Source organism: Kryptolebias marmoratus, linkage group LG6 (genome assembly GCF_001649575.2).
Source record: "Kryptolebias marmoratus isolate JLee-2015 linkage group LG6, ASM164957v2, whole genome shotgun sequence".
NCBI classification, from domain to species: domain Eukaryota; kingdom Metazoa; phylum Chordata; class Actinopteri; order Cyprinodontiformes; family Rivulidae; genus Kryptolebias; species Kryptolebias marmoratus.
Window position 1 is genome coordinate 22,789,796 of NC_051435.1, and position 16,825 is coordinate 22,806,620.

At 40.1% G+C, this 16,825-nt stretch overlaps 2 protein-coding genes across 2 annotated transcripts in view; both read left to right on the top strand.

The window, feature by feature from the left end:
- The window catches only part of neb (nebulin), a 70,888-nt gene extending 62,694 nt beyond the window's left edge, over positions 1 to 8,194 (top strand). The window contains 10 exon segments of the mRNA XM_037976034.1: positions 1,349 to 1,441; positions 2,862 to 2,954; positions 3,362 to 3,454; positions 4,121 to 4,213; positions 4,699 to 4,806; positions 5,039 to 5,225; positions 5,497 to 5,589; positions 6,077 to 6,217; positions 6,328 to 6,431; positions 7,339 to 8,194. Coding sequence (XP_037831962.1) covers positions 1,349 to 1,441; positions 2,862 to 2,954; positions 3,362 to 3,454; positions 4,121 to 4,213; positions 4,699 to 4,806; positions 5,039 to 5,225; positions 5,497 to 5,589; positions 6,077 to 6,217; positions 6,328 to 6,431; positions 7,339 to 7,512 — 1,179 coding nt within the window. The 3' untranslated portion in view covers positions 7,513 to 8,194.
- Positions 8,195 to 10,846: 2,652 nt separating this feature from the next.
- Positions 10,847 to 13,006, top strand: LOC108244200 (tripartite motif-containing protein 16-like). Its single transcript, XM_017430173.3, has one exon. It carries the CDS (start codon positions 10,907 to 10,909, stop codon positions 12,554 to 12,556), a length of 1,650 nt encoding a protein of 549 aa, XP_017285662.1. The 5' UTR covers positions 10,847 to 10,906; the 3' UTR covers positions 12,557 to 13,006.
- The last annotated feature ends 3,819 nt before the right edge of the window (positions 13,007 to 16,825 follow it).

A 16,825-nucleotide genomic window follows, 5' to 3' on the forward strand; every position in this document is an offset into this window, starting at 1 on the left:
TTCTATTATAGTGCTGATTTTGTCTTCATTCCTCCTAACAAAGCTCCATAAACCACCAACATATTTTTTTCCCTAGAATCGTTCCATGAACACCCTTTTTTTCATCTAAACATAATTTCTTTTAGCCTTTTTCTACAAAGGTTTGCAAAAATAGCCGGCACCCTTGGTAAATATTCCATTTGTTGTCTTACAACTTGTAATTTAATTGGAATTTTAATTTGATTATAAGTAACAATATTTCAAAATTTTGTGGTTAAATGTGAAAAAGACTTGCTTGAAATAACTCTAAAAATATATAAAAGTAATAGGAGAGTGTGCATAAGTATTCAACACCAACTAATCTCTGAGTAGTAAGGTCTGCCACAAAGCAAAAGATGCCACACAGATCAGAGACGAAGTTCAGATCAGGGTCAGGTTATAAAAACATATTCCAGATCCCTGAAGATCCCACAGAGCTCCATTAAATCCATTACTAGTAAATGGAAAGCTTAAACCACCTCATGAAACCTGCCAAGAGAGGCTAATCTATCAAAACTCCCAAACCAGGCAAGGAGGACATGAATCAGAGAAACATCCAGGAGGCCAAAGATAACCCTGATGGAGCTGCAGCTCATCTGCAGGGAAGGAAGGGTCTGTCCATAGGACCACTGTAAACTGCAGAGCTGTTATAGGCAGACTGTTTGGAATTTCATCCCCAAATGAGGAAGAAGATGTTGTGGTCAGATGAGACCAAACTCAAACTTTCAGACTATCAAGGACACCACCATGTCTGAGGCAAATCTACCACCTCTTATCATGCTGAGATACTATCCCCACAGTGGAGCACGGTGGCGGCAGCATCATGCTGGGGTGGATGTCTTTCATTAGCAAGAACTGGGAAACCGATCAGAGTTGAAGGGAAGATAGATGGAGCAAAATATAGAGAAATTATTGATGGAATCCTCCAGAGATTTGAAACTGGGACGGAGGTTCACATCCAGCAGGACAATGAACCTAAACTCATCACTGAAGCAACACTCCAAGTCTGAATATATATACACACATCACTATTCAGGTACATATTTCTAGAAATATTTATAATGTGTTTTTCCCCACTTAATTTTGATAATTTCAAGTATTTTTAGAGAATTAATACTTACAATCGGATTAAAAATCCAATTGAGTACCATACTATAAGGCAAATCAGAAAAAAATACCAAGGGGTGTGAATAGTTTTGCAACCTTCTGTTAATAGTTTCCATTTCCTGGATATTTTTTTCTTTTCTCCTTCTCTCCTTAATTATTAACTGACCCACCACAGAGTGCATTCCTACCATGTATGACTGTTTTTGTGCTGTTTCGTTCAAAGCATCAATACAAAGAAGGAGTGGGACACGGCACAGCAGTGCCAGAGACCCCAGAGATGGAGAGAGTTAAACGCAATCAGCAGAATATTAGCACGGTACTTCACTGCAGTGATCCTCCTCCTTAAAAACATTCCCCAAACTCTTCTAATTAAAAAAAAAAAGCACATTTCTATTATAGTGCTGATTTTGTCTTCATTCCTCCTAACAAAGCTCCATAAACCACCAACATATTTTTTTCCCTAGAATCGTTCCATGAACACCCTTTTTTTCATCTAAACATAATTTCTTTTAGCCTTTTTCTACAAAGGTTTGCAAAAATAGCCGGCACCCTTGGTAAATATTCCATTTGTTGTCTTACAACTTGTAATTTAATTGGAATTTTAATTTGATTATAAGTAACAATATTTCAAAATTTTGTGGTTAAATGTGAAAAAGACTTGCTTGAAATAACTCTAAAAATATATAAAAGTAATAGGAGAGTGTGCATAAGTATTCAACACCAACTAATCTCTGAGTAGTAAGGTCTGCCACAAAGCAAAAGATGCCACACAGATCAGAGACGAAGTTCAGATCAGGGTCAGGTTATAAAAACATATTCCAGATCCCTGAAGATCCCACAGAGCTCCATTAAATCCATTACTAGTAAATGGAAAGCTTAAACCACCTCATGAAACCTGCCAAGAGAGGCTAATCTATCAAAACTCCCAAACCAGGCAAGGAGGACATGAATCAGAGAAACATCCAGGAGGCCAAAGATAACCCTGATGGAGCTGCAGCTCATCTGCAGGGAAGGAAGGGTCTGTCCATAGGACCACTGTAAACTGCAGAGCTGTTATAGGCAGACTGTTTGGAATTTCATCCCCAAATGAGGAAGAAGATGTTGTGGTCAGATGAGACCAAACTCAAACTTTCAGACTATCAAGGACACCACCATGTCTGAGGCAAATCTACCACCTCTTATCATGCTGAGATACTATCCCCACAGTGGAGCACGGTGGCGGCAGCATCATGCTGGGGTGGATGTCTTTCATTAGCAAGAACTGGGAAACCGATCAGAGTTGAAGGGAAGATAGATGGAGCAAAATATAGAGAAATTATTGATGGAATCCTCCAGAGATTTGAAACTGGGACGGAGGTTCACATCCAGCAGGACAATGAACCTAAACTCATCACTGAAGCAACACTCCAAGTCTGAATATATATACACACATCACTATTCAGGTACATATTTCTAGAAATATTTATAATGTGTTTTTCCCCACTTAATTTTGATAATTTCAAGTATTTTTAGAGAATTAATACTTACAATCGGATTAAAAATCCAATTGAGTACCATACTATAAGGCAAATCAGAAAAAAATACCAAGGGGTGTGAATAGTTTTGCAACCTTCTGTTAATAGTTTCCATTTCCTGGATATTTTTTTCTTTTCTCCTTCTCTCCTTAATTATTAACTGACCCACCACAGAGTGCATTCCTACCATGTATGACTGTTTTTGTGCTGTTTCGTTCAAAGCATCAATACAAAGAAGGAGTGGGACACGGCACAGCAGTGCCAGAGACCCCAGAGATGGAGAGAGTTAAACGCAATCAGCAGAATATTAGCACGGTACTTCGTTGCAGTGAGCCTGTATTCTCCTACCCTGTAGTTTGATTCCCTCTCCTTCCTCTACTCATTTCCCTCAAACACACCTTTGTAACAAGTCTCCTGAGCCTCCTCCAGTTATTCAGATGTTAAAACCTTTCACTTCAAACCCGCCCCAGACTATAACAGCAGTGAACCTGGGGTGTGAACTAAGCTCCAGTGTGTGTGTAACATGAAGCATTTCTTGTTTTCCCAGGGGAAGAGTGTGTTTTATGTTGTTGGTTTGCTTGTTTTTTTGTATTTTTGTGTTTTTTTTTTTATTTGTGCTGCAGTGTCTCTTTCTGTCTTTCTGTAAAGTTCTATTATTGATCTGCCTCTTCTTTTTTTTTCATACTTTTCTCTGCATGAAACCCTAAATTCTTGTTTGCTAGATAAAATACAAGGACTCTCTGGGTCGAGGCACAGCTATACCAGATCTGCCCGAGGTGAAGCGGGTCAAAGAAACCCAGAAGCACATCAGCTCGGTAGTGGAACAGAGCCGAACCACGTGTGCTCCTAACCTTTGAGAGTGGACAAAACACCTCTATAATTCCCCTTTTTCTGCTGTCTCTCACATTTACTCTCTTTGCCTCATCTTATCCGTCTTTATTTAAGGACTGTTTTCCTGCGATCCATCCCTGCCTTCATCACCACACTGCCCTAATTTCCATCCATCTCTCCCTTCTACTACATTTTTTTTTTAATCTTTAGTATTCTGCAGTCATCTCTAACCCCCAGCCCAGCTTTCCTCACATAAATCTGCTACATTCTGCTCACTTAATTTTCACTTTCCAGCAAAATGACAAGCTAAATCCTCCACTGAGCTGTGAGAAATGTTTGTCTACATGGGTTTGTTCCTACTACAAAAAATCCTGGCTGTTCACCTGGAGCTACCAGGATAAATCACTGTATAGGACCAATTTCTTACACTCAAAACCCAAACAAGTTTCACTGAATGAAAGCAATCACATCTCCAGGCTCTATCAGTATTCGATTTTCTGAAAGTTTCACCTTTTACATTTTTTTTTTTCATTTGCAAGAGAACAACCCTCAAGAAACCAAATGACTGATAGCAGCCCTATAGATGTGTGGTGCTGATGGTGTTAAAGTGTCTCACTGTCCCTTTGGGGCGCTGTGTTTCTGTCCTCTAGGTGTTGTATAAGGACAGTTCAGTGAAGGGAACTCCGGTGGTGTTTACTCCAGAGATGGAGCGAGTCAAAAGGAACCAAGAAAACATTAGCTCGGTACCTTCCGAACCGCTACAAGAACATGTTCCTCCTGAGAAAAGTTTCCTTTTTCCCTTTTGTTAACCTTTTCCTAACTCACCTGATCCCTGCTCTTCTTAATTTCATTAATTATCCTGAATGCAGTCTTTTACAAAAAAAAAAAAAAAAAAGTTCTGTTTAATCCCACCAGTTGTGACGTCCCATCACCGCTGCTAACCTCTTCTGTTCTTCAGACCGCTCTACGTCATCTTTTCCCTGCCATTCTCCCTCTGAAGACCGTAATGTAACTTTGTGTCAATTAACTCTTCGACCTCTTAATAATGTTGATTAAAAAAAAGTGTCTCCTTGCTAATTAATTTGTCTCACATCCCATTAATGCTCCGGCAGCTTTATGTGTTCGATTAAATGTTTCTATTTGTGCTAACAGCTACCGAATGGTGGCTGTGAATTTAAGAGTTTCAGACGTTAATTGTGCGTCCCGTCTTTCCACCCGTCCCCTCCAGGTGCTGTACTCTGACAGCTTCCGTAGGCAGGTGCAGGGCAAGGCCGCCTTCGTTCTGGACACACCTGAGATGAGGCGCGTCAGGGAGACCCAGAGGATCATTTCTGGGGTGTGTAGTTCGCAATTAGCGGCATGGAGCAATAATTCAGCCTCAAATCTGAGACTATTTTAATTTTTTTTAAAAATCTAACGCATTTGTAGCTGTAGTGTATTGAGGCATAGCTCATATTTTGGTTGTTTAAGCTCCTAATTTTTGCATGACAGCAGCAAATAAAGAAAAAAAGGTTTTGTATTTTCTTTGACGCAGCAACTTACCCTGGGTGTCGACTTGTCCTCTTTAGGTGAAATACCACGAAGACTTTGAGAAGAGCAAGGGCAGCTTCACTCCCACGACCTCTGACCCCGTGACGGAGCGCGTGAAGAGGAACACGCAGGACTTCAGTGACATCAGCTACCGTGGCATCCAGAGGCGCGTGGTGGAGATGGAGAGGAGGCGCGCCATAGAGCACGACCAGGAGACCATCACCGGTACGATCACAGGAAGCGCCGCAGCTCTGCTTTATCAAACTAAACTTACTTTGTTTAAAACATGTCAGCTATGAATTAACCAAAATGCCTTATCCATATCCATTAATACTGATTTGACAGTGTTTATCCTTATAAAGAGTGTTTTTTTAATCAAAACAAATGTCTTAATGATTAAATTTAGTATTTTAAAACCAGACAGAAAACCTTCTTGTCTCTCTGTGACAGCATTTCCTGCCTGTAACTCTTTGTCTGATTTACTCTAAACATTCAGATCTGCGCGTGTGGCGCACAAACCCCGGCTCTGTGTTTGACTACGACCCTGCTGAGGACAACATTCAGTCCAGGAGTCTGCACATGATGTCAGGTGAGCTTTAACTCGAACAAACAAGACAAACCAGTATGGATTCATTCATCAACAAATGTCAGAACCAAGGCTTAGTTCAGTCGAGAAAATGCTCAGTATTTTTCATGGTGTTTGGCCGTTATGCTCAAATATTTGAATGCATAAAATTCAAATGATAAAAGTTTGGGACGTTTCAGAAACCAGTTTTTTTTTTTGCCTCTGCTCCACATCACCAAGTTTTGCAAAATGCTGCTGGTTAAATTCTCTGTAATCTTTACCTCTAAATGATATCTTTCCTTATTAGGAATAATCAATTTGGAAATATAAGTAAAAAATAAATATGAAATTTCACTCCCGAATGTTGGGGATACCTCTGTGGTACAACCTGACAGAAATCAGTCTCTTATAGTCAACAAGTCAGTTAACTTAGAAAAAATCCAGGTTTAACTTCTCTAGTAGAGACCGTCGATAAGAAATCTTTTTTTTTTTTTTTACCTCATTCTGACAGTACAAGCACAGCGCCGTAGTAAGGAGCACTCCCGCTCCACCAGCGCCCTGAGCGGCATGGCTGATGAGAAGTCCGAGGTGTCCCAGGATGCTGACCACCACCTGTCCCTCTACAGCAACGGCTTCATGGCGAGCAGCATGGGTAATACTTCAGAATTAGATCATTTATTCATTTACCAAACGTCTGATACAATCAAATGCCACGGGATCAGTAATAAGGCCTTACCTGTGTTCAACTTTTACCGTCTGCAGGTTACCAGCAGACTAAAACTGTGGAGGTGCAGCAGAGGTCATCATCCGTGGCCACCCAACAGACCACAGTCTCCTCAGTCCCCTCACACCCCTCCACCACTGGAGTTAGTACCACACACACACACACACACACACCCGTAACACACACAGCGTCTCCTGGATCACCTTCTCATCCAAGTTAGAATAATCCTAAAGGCTTCAGTAGAAAAAAAAGAGTTAATTAATTAATTGAAAGGGGTTGTTCTTGAAAATAATCCTCCTCAGTTCAAACTGACTGTCACAAATCCCCCCTGACCCCTGTAGGATCCCTTCAAGCCACTAATGAGCTATAAAAAGACATTAAAGGGATAGTTCAGATCTTTTGAAGTAGGATCCTGTAAAAAGGTTATGAGCAATAAATATCTTACCTGTTGTAGATATCTCTTAGTTTATGGTGCCAAGACCACAGAAGACTAGTGCCACTTAAAACAGCTCCACTCTCAAAGATTTTATAGCGTTTCATTTAACGATCCATGTTATTTTAAAAACCTTTACATCCCTGTCAGTTTTGCATTTCATGTTTATTTACATAAAGTTCTGAATATTTTCAGGCACAAACAGCAGCAGCAGCTGTAGCACTTCCAGTTCAGTCTGATGTACTTCCTCCAGGATTTTTATAATATTTGTGCCACAATAATTCTTTGATGCAAAACTGACAGCAGTGTTGAAGTTTATAAACTAGCATTTAAAGTTAATTTAGGATGGCAGCAATCCACCATGGTCTTGACCTCGCTCTGACTAGTCGTTGGCAACTAGATGCTTGTTAATTAGTAAAATTGGTTCTGTCTACATAAGATACAGTAAGAATTGTTTGTAACTTTTTCACATAACCTCACTTCAAAAGATCAGTTTACATGTGCCATTTCTGTGACCTCTGAACTCACCGAGCTTCTCTATTGATAAATGTGTTCACTTAACAAACTGGCAAATTCAGGCATCTTGTGATTTTTTTTTCCCTCTCCTCTTCTTTAGAAAACTGTGCGAGCCATGTACGACTACGCGGCAGCGGACAGCGATGAGGTGTCATTCAAAGACGGCGATGTCATCGTTAACGTGCAGTCCATCGACGAGGGCTGGATGTACGGCACCGTGCAGCGCACCGGCAAGACCGGCATGCTGCCGGCCAACTACGTGGAAGCAGTTTAAGGACAAAAGCCCGCCCATCGTCCCTCCAGAGTGGGCGAGACCCATCCACAGGACAAGCTGACTGCTGTTCCAACTCTGTGGCTTAGTGCAATGTGTAGTTGTTAGTTTCTTTTTGCTGTTAAACGGTAATTTATTTGTGGTTTTGATTCTCGTTGGTAAGTCTTGATCATTCATTTGCTGCTGCTCTGCTACCTGTGGATGTGACATAAACTTCAGGACACGACAGAAAAACATCTAATAGTACAACATGCCTACCGTGAATGTCAGACCATTTTAGATTGTTGAAACTGTTCTTAGTCTCCATCACATAAAAGACTCACTAACAAGCAACCTCACTCATTATTTTGTACATTGAAACAATTTGATACCATAATTTAATGAACCATTTCTGTCCAAGCTATAGTAATTAAAAAAAGGTTGGGCTCAATTAGCCCCAATTATCCTTCTAATGGAGATGAGAGTGATTAAAAGAAAAGGAGTCTGTTACCATCTATGTCCTTCATGATCAAATCACTCCTGAAGAGTAAAACGAGACAAGCCTCAGTCTTCCCTCCTTTTAAAGGAAGGCTGCTAACTAACTAATATAATGTGTGTTTTGTTTCTTCCGATTATTTAGGTCCTGGCTAAGGCTCGTCCTCAACCTTAAATCAGTAGCTAATAAAACACACAAGCTCCTGCAGAACTCTGCCTCCTCCTTTTCATTGTTACCTATTTCTACATTTGCTCGTGTACGTTTCTCTCTTAGTGTTGGGTCATCACTGAGTGGATCCGAACCACTCCTGGAGCAGTTCAGGGACTGAAAAAAAAACAGGATTTTTAAAGCTATTATTCTTGGGCCAAATATGAGTGAATGAGTTGTGTTAAGAATATAGTATAGTTCACTTTAAACACCAAAATATTATTAATAAGAAATGTAAATTGATAGTCCAGATAGTTTTTTTTTTTAAGTGGGGTTCTGTAAAAAATGAATTAAATTAAATAAAACATAAAGTAAAGTAAATTCATATCTTACCTACTGTAGATAACTCAGCCTCAGTTTGGAGCAATTAAGTTTAATTCTGACTGGATAATTGAGCTAAAATCTAAAATCAAAATAGACTGGAGTTGACTCCAAAGTTTTATAACAGTTCATGTGGATGAATTTTAATAACCTTTACATCGCCGTCAGTTTTGTTACGTGTTTTTTTCAAGAGCAAACAGCAGCAGCAGCCTTCCAACAGGAATGTTTCTGCCAGAATAACTGTGGTAACACACTGACTGTGGTATAAGGATTTATAAAACAGCGTTTTGAAAAAAAACAAACAATCTTTTGAGATTTGAGCCGTTTCAGGACAGCAGCCATCGGCTTTGGTCTTGGCTTCACTCGAACAAGCTGTTAGCTCGTCAGCATGGTCAAGATTTGACCTTTATTTTTACAAACTGAAGTTGTTCAAAGAGCTTACAAGTAAAATATTGTTTATAACTTTTCCTCTCATTTACCTCTTATATACCTACTCAAAAGCTCTCATACAAAGTAGTGAGAACTGTAGTAAAAAGATTTCATACACACTGGTAAAAAGTGTTCATACACACTAGTGAAATACTTGTGGATTTCAGTTGAGAAGGAAGTAATGTCATTGAACCGGAACATTAAACCGTTGTTTGTTTGTTTTTGTTTTTGTTTTGTTTTGTTTTGTTTGGGGGGGGAGGGGTTGAAGCCAAAATAAAGTTGAGTAATTCCATTGATTGTGTGAGGTGTTCAGCGCGTAGCTGAGCAATAATCGATTATATTATTTGGTAAAATATCGGCCGAAAATTGCACAAAACGCACAAAGCTAACCAGACTGACTTCTGTTTAAAACTACAACTTCCGGTTTAATAAAACTTCTTCCTGTTTCTACTAAAATCCACAAATATGTCATTAGTGTGTATGAACAGGGCTCTCAAGTTTCACGCATTGACCGTGAGACATGCATTTCATGAAGTGCACACGCTACACTTTGTATTTCTCAGGCTAAAAAAAAATACACTCGCACACGCCCTTTAATTTATTTTTTTTGAAGAGGAACCAATGGGCAGCGCAATGATTTCCGCACAGGCTGGAGCACGATAGGAGCCAACTTAGCCACTTTGTCGCTATATTGAGCGAGTTTTCAGATCCGTCTAGCCATTTTTTAAAGCGACTAGCGACAAATCTACTGATTTTTCTGTGTTATTGGAGACTGTGGCGGCTACATGTCGGAAAGCATTAATCATTCTGCAGTTCCTGTTCTCAGCATGCCGTAAGCCCTGCTCACTTCATGAAGCACTGACAGCTGTCAATCTCACAGCAGCCTCCTGCAGGAACCAGAAGCAAAACAGAATGACTTCTGTTTAAAACTACAACTTCCGGTTTAATAAAACGCCTTCCGTTTCAAGTGAAATCCACAAACATTTGACTAGTATGTATGAAAGCTTTTTACTAGTGTGTATGAAAGCTTTTTACTAGTGTGTATTTTTACCAGTTTATATGAACAGTTCTCACTACTTTGTATGAGAGCTTTTGAGTAGGTTATATAAGAGGTAAATGATTTCACTAGTTTATGTGAGAGCTTTTCACTAGTGTTTATGCAAGGTTTTCAGTATAGTATATGGAAGACTTGAATTTCATATGTGTATATGGAAGGTAATTCTGATATATGTCCCTGGTGGCACTTCATAGAGGTTCATGGTTGGTGAGGCACTGACTCCTTTAGAGTCAGATTTACAAATATATAAACCCAAAAGGGTAGCTTATTCAATTGGCTACTGGTTATTTCATATCTCATTAGCGTTCTTCACACACACTCTCTCTCTCTCTCTGTCTCTGTCTCTCACTCACTCACTCACACGCGCGCGCACACATTGTAGTATTAAAGAAAAGATAAGAAAAAACGTTACAATAATAATTGTAACGTTTCAACGTTACAACGTTACAATTACCGTTTTGGCAGTCCGATGGAGCAAAACAAAAATAAACGGCTCGCTCCAGTGCACGTGACTCTCACTCATATATCCATATAAGTCATTGGTGTGAACTGTCACGCTGGACAACAGAGCTACCTAGCGGCGGAAAAAATATACGGAGTCACATCAAAACACGACACGACAAATAAATATAACTTTTAGTGTTTTATATCAGAACAAACTGATCACTTTTACAGGAATGCATTAGTTTGAAGCTGAAACTGCTTAACTTTGCTAAATGCCTTATAAAACACTAAAAGACCCGATTTGTTACCGTTTCTTTTGACCCCTCCCCATTAGATCTACAAATGGGAGGATGGGTGTAACCAACGACAATAACTGCGGCAACATGATGTGTAGATCTGAGCTCTAACTTCATTCCAGTAAAAAGCGGAAAAAACCCACAGAGACTTTGGAACTGAGAGGACACATGGCGGAGAAAAGAAAGGTGACTCAAGATAACTTTTCATGTTCGATCTGTTCGGATCTCCCGAAGGATCCGGTAACTATTCCCTGTGGACACAGCTTCTGTAGGAGCTGCGTTGAAACCCACTGGGATGGAGAGGATCAGGGGAGAATCTACAGCTGTCCTCAGTGCAGGAAGGTTTTCAGACCGAGGCCTGTTCTGGTGAAGACCACCATGTTAGCATCTTTAGCGGAGGAGCTAAAGAATGATGACCTCCATGCTGTTCCAGCTGGACCTGAAGATGTGTCCTGTGATGTCTGCACTGAGAGGAAACTGAAGGCTGTCAAGTCCTGTCTGGACTGTTTGGCCTCTTATTGTGAAAATCACATTAAGTTTCATTATGAATCTGCTGCCTTTAAGAAACACCAGCTGGTGGAGCCCTCCAAGAAGCTCCAGGAGAACATCTGCCCTCGTCATGATGAGGTGATGAAGATTTTCTGTCATACTGATCAGCAGTGTATCTGTTATCTCTGCTTAATGGATGAACATAAAGGACATGAAACAGTCTCAGCTGCAGCAGGAAGAGCTGAGAAGCAGAAGGAGCTCGAGGCGAGTCGACAACAAATCCAGCAGAGAATCCAGGACCGACAGAAAGATGTGAAGCTGCTCCAACAGGAGGTGGAGGCCATCAATGTCTCTGCTGATAAAACAGTGGAGGACAGTGAGAAGACCTTCACTCAGCTGATCCGTCTCATCCAGAAAAGAAGCTCTGATGTGAAGCAGCAGCTCAGATCCCAGCAGGAAACTGAAGTGAGTCGAGTCAAAGAGCTTCAGGAGAAGCTGGAGCAGGAGATCACTGAGCTGAAGAGGAAAGACGCCGAGCTGGAGCAGCTCTCACACACAGAGGATCACAACCAGTTTCTCCACAACTACCCCTCAGTGTCAGCACTCAGTGAGCCTACACTCTCATCCAGCATCAAGAGTCATCCTCGGAGACACTTTGAGGACGTGACAGAAGCTGTGGAGGAGCTCAGAGACAAACTGCAGGACATCCTGAGGGACATGTGGACAGACATCTCACTGAGAGTCTCTGAAGCGGACGTTTTACTGTCAGAACCAAAACCAAAGACCAGAAATGGATTCTTACAATTTTCACAAGAAATCACTCTGGATCCAAACACAGCAAACAAATATCTGTTGTTATCTGAGGAGAACAGAAAAGTAACATTAATGAAAGAGCAACAGTCTTATCCTGATCATCCAGACAGATTCACTTATAAACAGGTTCTGAGCAGAGAGAGTCTGACCGGACGTTGTTACTGGGAGGTGGAGTGGAGCGGGATAGTGGTCTTTGTTGCAGTCGCCTACAAGGATAACAGCAGAGCAGGAGGTCCAGATAATTGTGGATTTGGATGCAATGACAAATCCTGGGCCTTACGTTGTGACAGCCGTTATGCATTTCGATACAATAATGCCAGTACTCCAGTCTCAGGTCCTGGTTCCTCCAGAGTCGGAGTGTACCTGGACCACAGAGCAGGTGTTCTGTCTTTCTACAGCGTCTCTAAAACCATGACTCTCCTCCACAGAGTCCAGACCACATTCACTCAGCCGCTCCACGCTGGAGTTCGTGTTGTAGACTCTGGAACAACTGCTGAGTTCATTAAAACTAAATAAAAACTGAGACTGAAGGCAGGTTTATTTCTGTTTGCTGTTATTTGTCTCGTTATCTTTAGAAGCCTGAACATTTTAGAAGCAATGACATTCAGTTATTTCCTGAATTTGATTATAAAACGAGGTTAACAGATAAAGACCATATTGGTATGGATCAATAAATTGGAGAAAATATCTTGGACATGATTAAAAATCCCAAAAAGCAGAATGAAATGACTGACATTTGTTCTCATCCTGACATGTGAAAATCAAACTATGATACAAACCTCTAGTTACACTGACATATTTTAGTTTCTGATGACAGAGAATGATGTTAGTTTCAAATGTTCTCTTGAAATTTACAATTTAAATCTTTGTTCAGTTTGATTAATAGTGTTGTTCTGTATTTACCATTGTTGCTATCCTGATTATTATCATTTAATCAAATAAATATTTTCATTTTCCTTCCAAGAACTCAGACTTTTCTTGTAATCTGTTAAAGTGAAGCTGATCAACATTTTACAGACTTTCTGAAGGTTTTCAAACTTTCATTTTGGACATGGACAACTTGGAACAAAAAGATCTACAACTTTTGCATTAAATGTCAGCCGATTATTCCAAGAACTTGAAGCAGGTCCTGTATATATAAAGAGCCATTCATACTAGGGCTACTGACTGAAACTTCAACAATCAACAAATGAACAGATTGTGTGTAATGTTTCAAAGCAAACAGTAGATTCAATCTGATGATTCTGAGGACAGAATATGTTGGTGAAAAAAAGGTCGTTCTCACATGAAATGATAGACAGGGACTCGTTTCTCATTTCAGCCAATACATGGGGGATTTATTGACACAACTCATCATCTTCAGAAATACCCCAGAAATCTCAAAGTATCTTTGAGTTTTGGGTGTATTTATATAGACAAAATACATTGGTGTGTATTGCATATTTTTGACCAATTACATAACACTTACGACACTTACAGGAAACCAGCCTGGACAGCTGGGTCAGCTCGCCCCAGACCTAACACACTCCATCTAGAACGAACACCCTGTTTTCACACATTATTCTAAGAAGTTCTTGGCAAGAACAACTTAACACACGAACATAACCCTTGCCACCCTTCCTCTTCCGTAATTGGTAAACTTTGCAACCTCTCTGCATCTTCCTCCACAAACATCTAACGTCTCAACAGAACAACTCTTAGTGCTCTGAGATGTTTAAAAACTCTTTATGGCAGAATCTCCTGGTATATTTTTATCTGCAGTAACACCAATCAAACACTAGATGATAGAAAAGGACGACAAATGAATTCAGGTCAAAGAGTTGAAGCTCTGTAATATAAAATATAACATTTGTTTGAGGAAAGAGTCATTTGGACAAAAATCAAACAACAGAAAGAAGTTGGAACTAATTCCACATATGAGTTAAATAGTTGATCAATGAACTGAAAACATCAATGTTTTGGTGTTTTTATAATTTATAATAAATTTACCTGCGGGTGAATCTGAAAGTCAGACAGCTCAGTTTCCAGGACAGCTTGTATTTTTTGTGCAAATAGTTGACAGAAGTGAGAATCGTTAAATTTAATCATTGATACCTGACTAATAAATTCTATGATACTATGATAAAGAAGTGGTTTGTCGTCGTTGTGTGTTTGCGTTGTAATAACTACTGGGTGACAAAGGTCAAAGGTCAGTGTAGTATGAAGAGTCACACCTTTTTTTATGACCTCTGACCTCCTGTCATCTTTCACTGACTCGTCTCTGAGAATCTCATTCTGACCTGAGTTAATCTTGATTGTTTGGGACACTTGTGGACATCTAATCAGTTAATCACAGATTGTTTACATGCTTTCTTAAGGCTTGTGAAGAAAAACATGATTCAGTTTATTTGATCACTAAGCTGCTGAAATATGAGAAATGATTGAATATCATTATTAATGTGCAAATGTTTACGGTAATATGAAAGGTATTATGTGTTTTAACAAACGTTCTCTTGTTATCTTCCATGAGAACTGTGCTCAGTTGTGAGTGTAAAAATCTTTGGACATGGTAAGATCAAATCTTTCTGTAGCTCCAAGGGTCTGAATGTTGTCGTTGTCGAACAAAGTTTGAGAGCAAACTGAGAAAGCCTTGGTGGAGAACTTCAAGTCAGTTGTTTTTTGCGTCTGTCGTGTGAAGACCCTTTTCCTCCTCATGTTGTCTTCACCTCATTTTTATAACCTCAAAAAAAACATTTTTGCTCAGAGTTTCTGTAAGTCCAGCAGACATAAGATAAAGCAAGAGAAAACTGTAAAGAGAAACTTCGGTTGAAACAACTTTTTTTTAACATTAAGGATTGCTCCACTTTGCATGCCGCCTGACTCCTGCTGCATCAGCTGCCTCCTCACCGATCCTCTTCAAACATCACCGATCCTCAGGTGACCTCGGACCGATCGCTGACCTCTGACTCTCAACAGGCTCTGGGCCTTAACCAGCCTCCTTGTTGTGGTCCTGTCGAGGCCTGAGCAGCCTCCAAGTTCCTCGAAGACTAAGTGACGACTGGTCCTCCACAGCTTTGATCTGAACATGAACATTTACATGATTGAGTAAAAAAATAAATAAGTATGGAAGAAAAGCACAAAGGTGCAAGCCCTCCCAGAAGCTACAGACAATGCATTACAATGTGTGAAATTTAAAGATAATTTTTTAAAACAGTTTTACATTAAGGTCCAGACAAAGTGTAAATCAACTTAAGATGACTACAAAACTAAGACACAACACCTCGATCAGACTAGGGACATCAAAGCCTTACCCTGAAGCAGTGGCGGCTGGCCAATAGAGGGCGCTAGGGCACCGCCCCACCACTCACATTACCTTGAATAAGACGTAAAAAAAAAAAATTAAATAGTAAAATAAAAATATTTCGAAATATATGTATATATATTTTTAGTTGTGTACGATAAATATTTTATAGTTATTGATAAGTAAAGTTGTTTAGTTCTTCGACGTTGTCTAATTGGTGATGTATTTCCGCCCCGGGGCACAAAAATCTTTGTCCATAGACTCTCGTTAAAAGTTGTACATGCGCAGTAGCTCCTCTTCAGTACAAGAGATAGGACCGTTCAGGGCGCACCTCTCCTCCGCCCAGAGCTGCTGAATGCAGCTGTGTTTACCAATGACTTATATATGACTATGACTCCATATAAGTCATTGAAGTCATTGCTCACGTCTGCGTGAAAGGACAGCAGCAACAAGCTCCCGTTGGCTCACGTGCGCCCCCTTCAGTGCGGCAGTACTGCCATGCCTTACCCTGTGCCTTTTCACCGCGGTTTTGTCCCCTCAGCAAAACTAAATATGTCACTAACAGACATTAAACATAAATGGTTAAAGACATTAGCCAGACTGGAAAATCAGGGTATATAAACCATTATATTGGCAACATGCAGCGATACGGCAACAGGCACGGGCCAATTGCATGTATCAACCCAGTTTGTGATGGATTGCGCAATCAAAGGTGAAGCTCGGCCCGCTGCTACTGCACCTCGCGTTTCACCCTCGTATTTGAACAGGAAATATGCAATTTCAGCAATTTTGACTATAAAAATGCAATTTAGACCATAAAAATGTTTAAAAATTACTCATACATAAAGATCAGTGGACAAATATTAATATTCATTTTATGTTATCATTTTTTTTTTCTTGTCATGATGACAGAGGAGGCTCTGCCTCATCTGCCTCCCCTGACCGCACGTCCCTGGCACAAAGATGAGAAGGAGTGGAAGGAAAGTTGTCACCTGAAAAGTGCGAGTCTAAGTTTAAAGAAACCCCTAGTGGTCAATAGTGGTATTGTACATTCAGACACTTCCCTGTTGGCTTCAGACACAGTGGCTATGTTCACCTTGGATTTACTTTAGGTCAGCTCTAAACCTTCATACAACCAACTTTTACTAAACTGCTATGGCTTGAATAGTAAACTGTCAGATTTTCATATAAAACTCTGGTTAAAAAAAGATATAAAACTTACAGCTGGAGACCAGACTGGTTTGGCATTTTATATGAAAGTGTCTATAACAACATATAAACATATTTTAATCTAAAGCTCACATAATTTACATTAATAACACGTTTAGATACTAGGCCACCATTTTCAGAGAGGTTGCCTTTAAGCATCAACACCAACTTTGCTTTGGTGGTTTTAAACGTCTCAGCTGCATCTCCAGTGGGTCCCCCCGTTGCTGCTGATCCACAAATATAAAGTGTAACTCAGACTCAAATTACATACATGAAGTCCTCCTGGTACGTGCAGG

Bases quoted from the DNA above. Each gene is read 5' to 3' on its own strand.
- LOC108244200 (XM_017430173.3), top strand. From the start codon at position 10,907: ATGGCGGAGAAAAGAAAGGTGACTCAAGATAACTTTTCATGTTCGATC.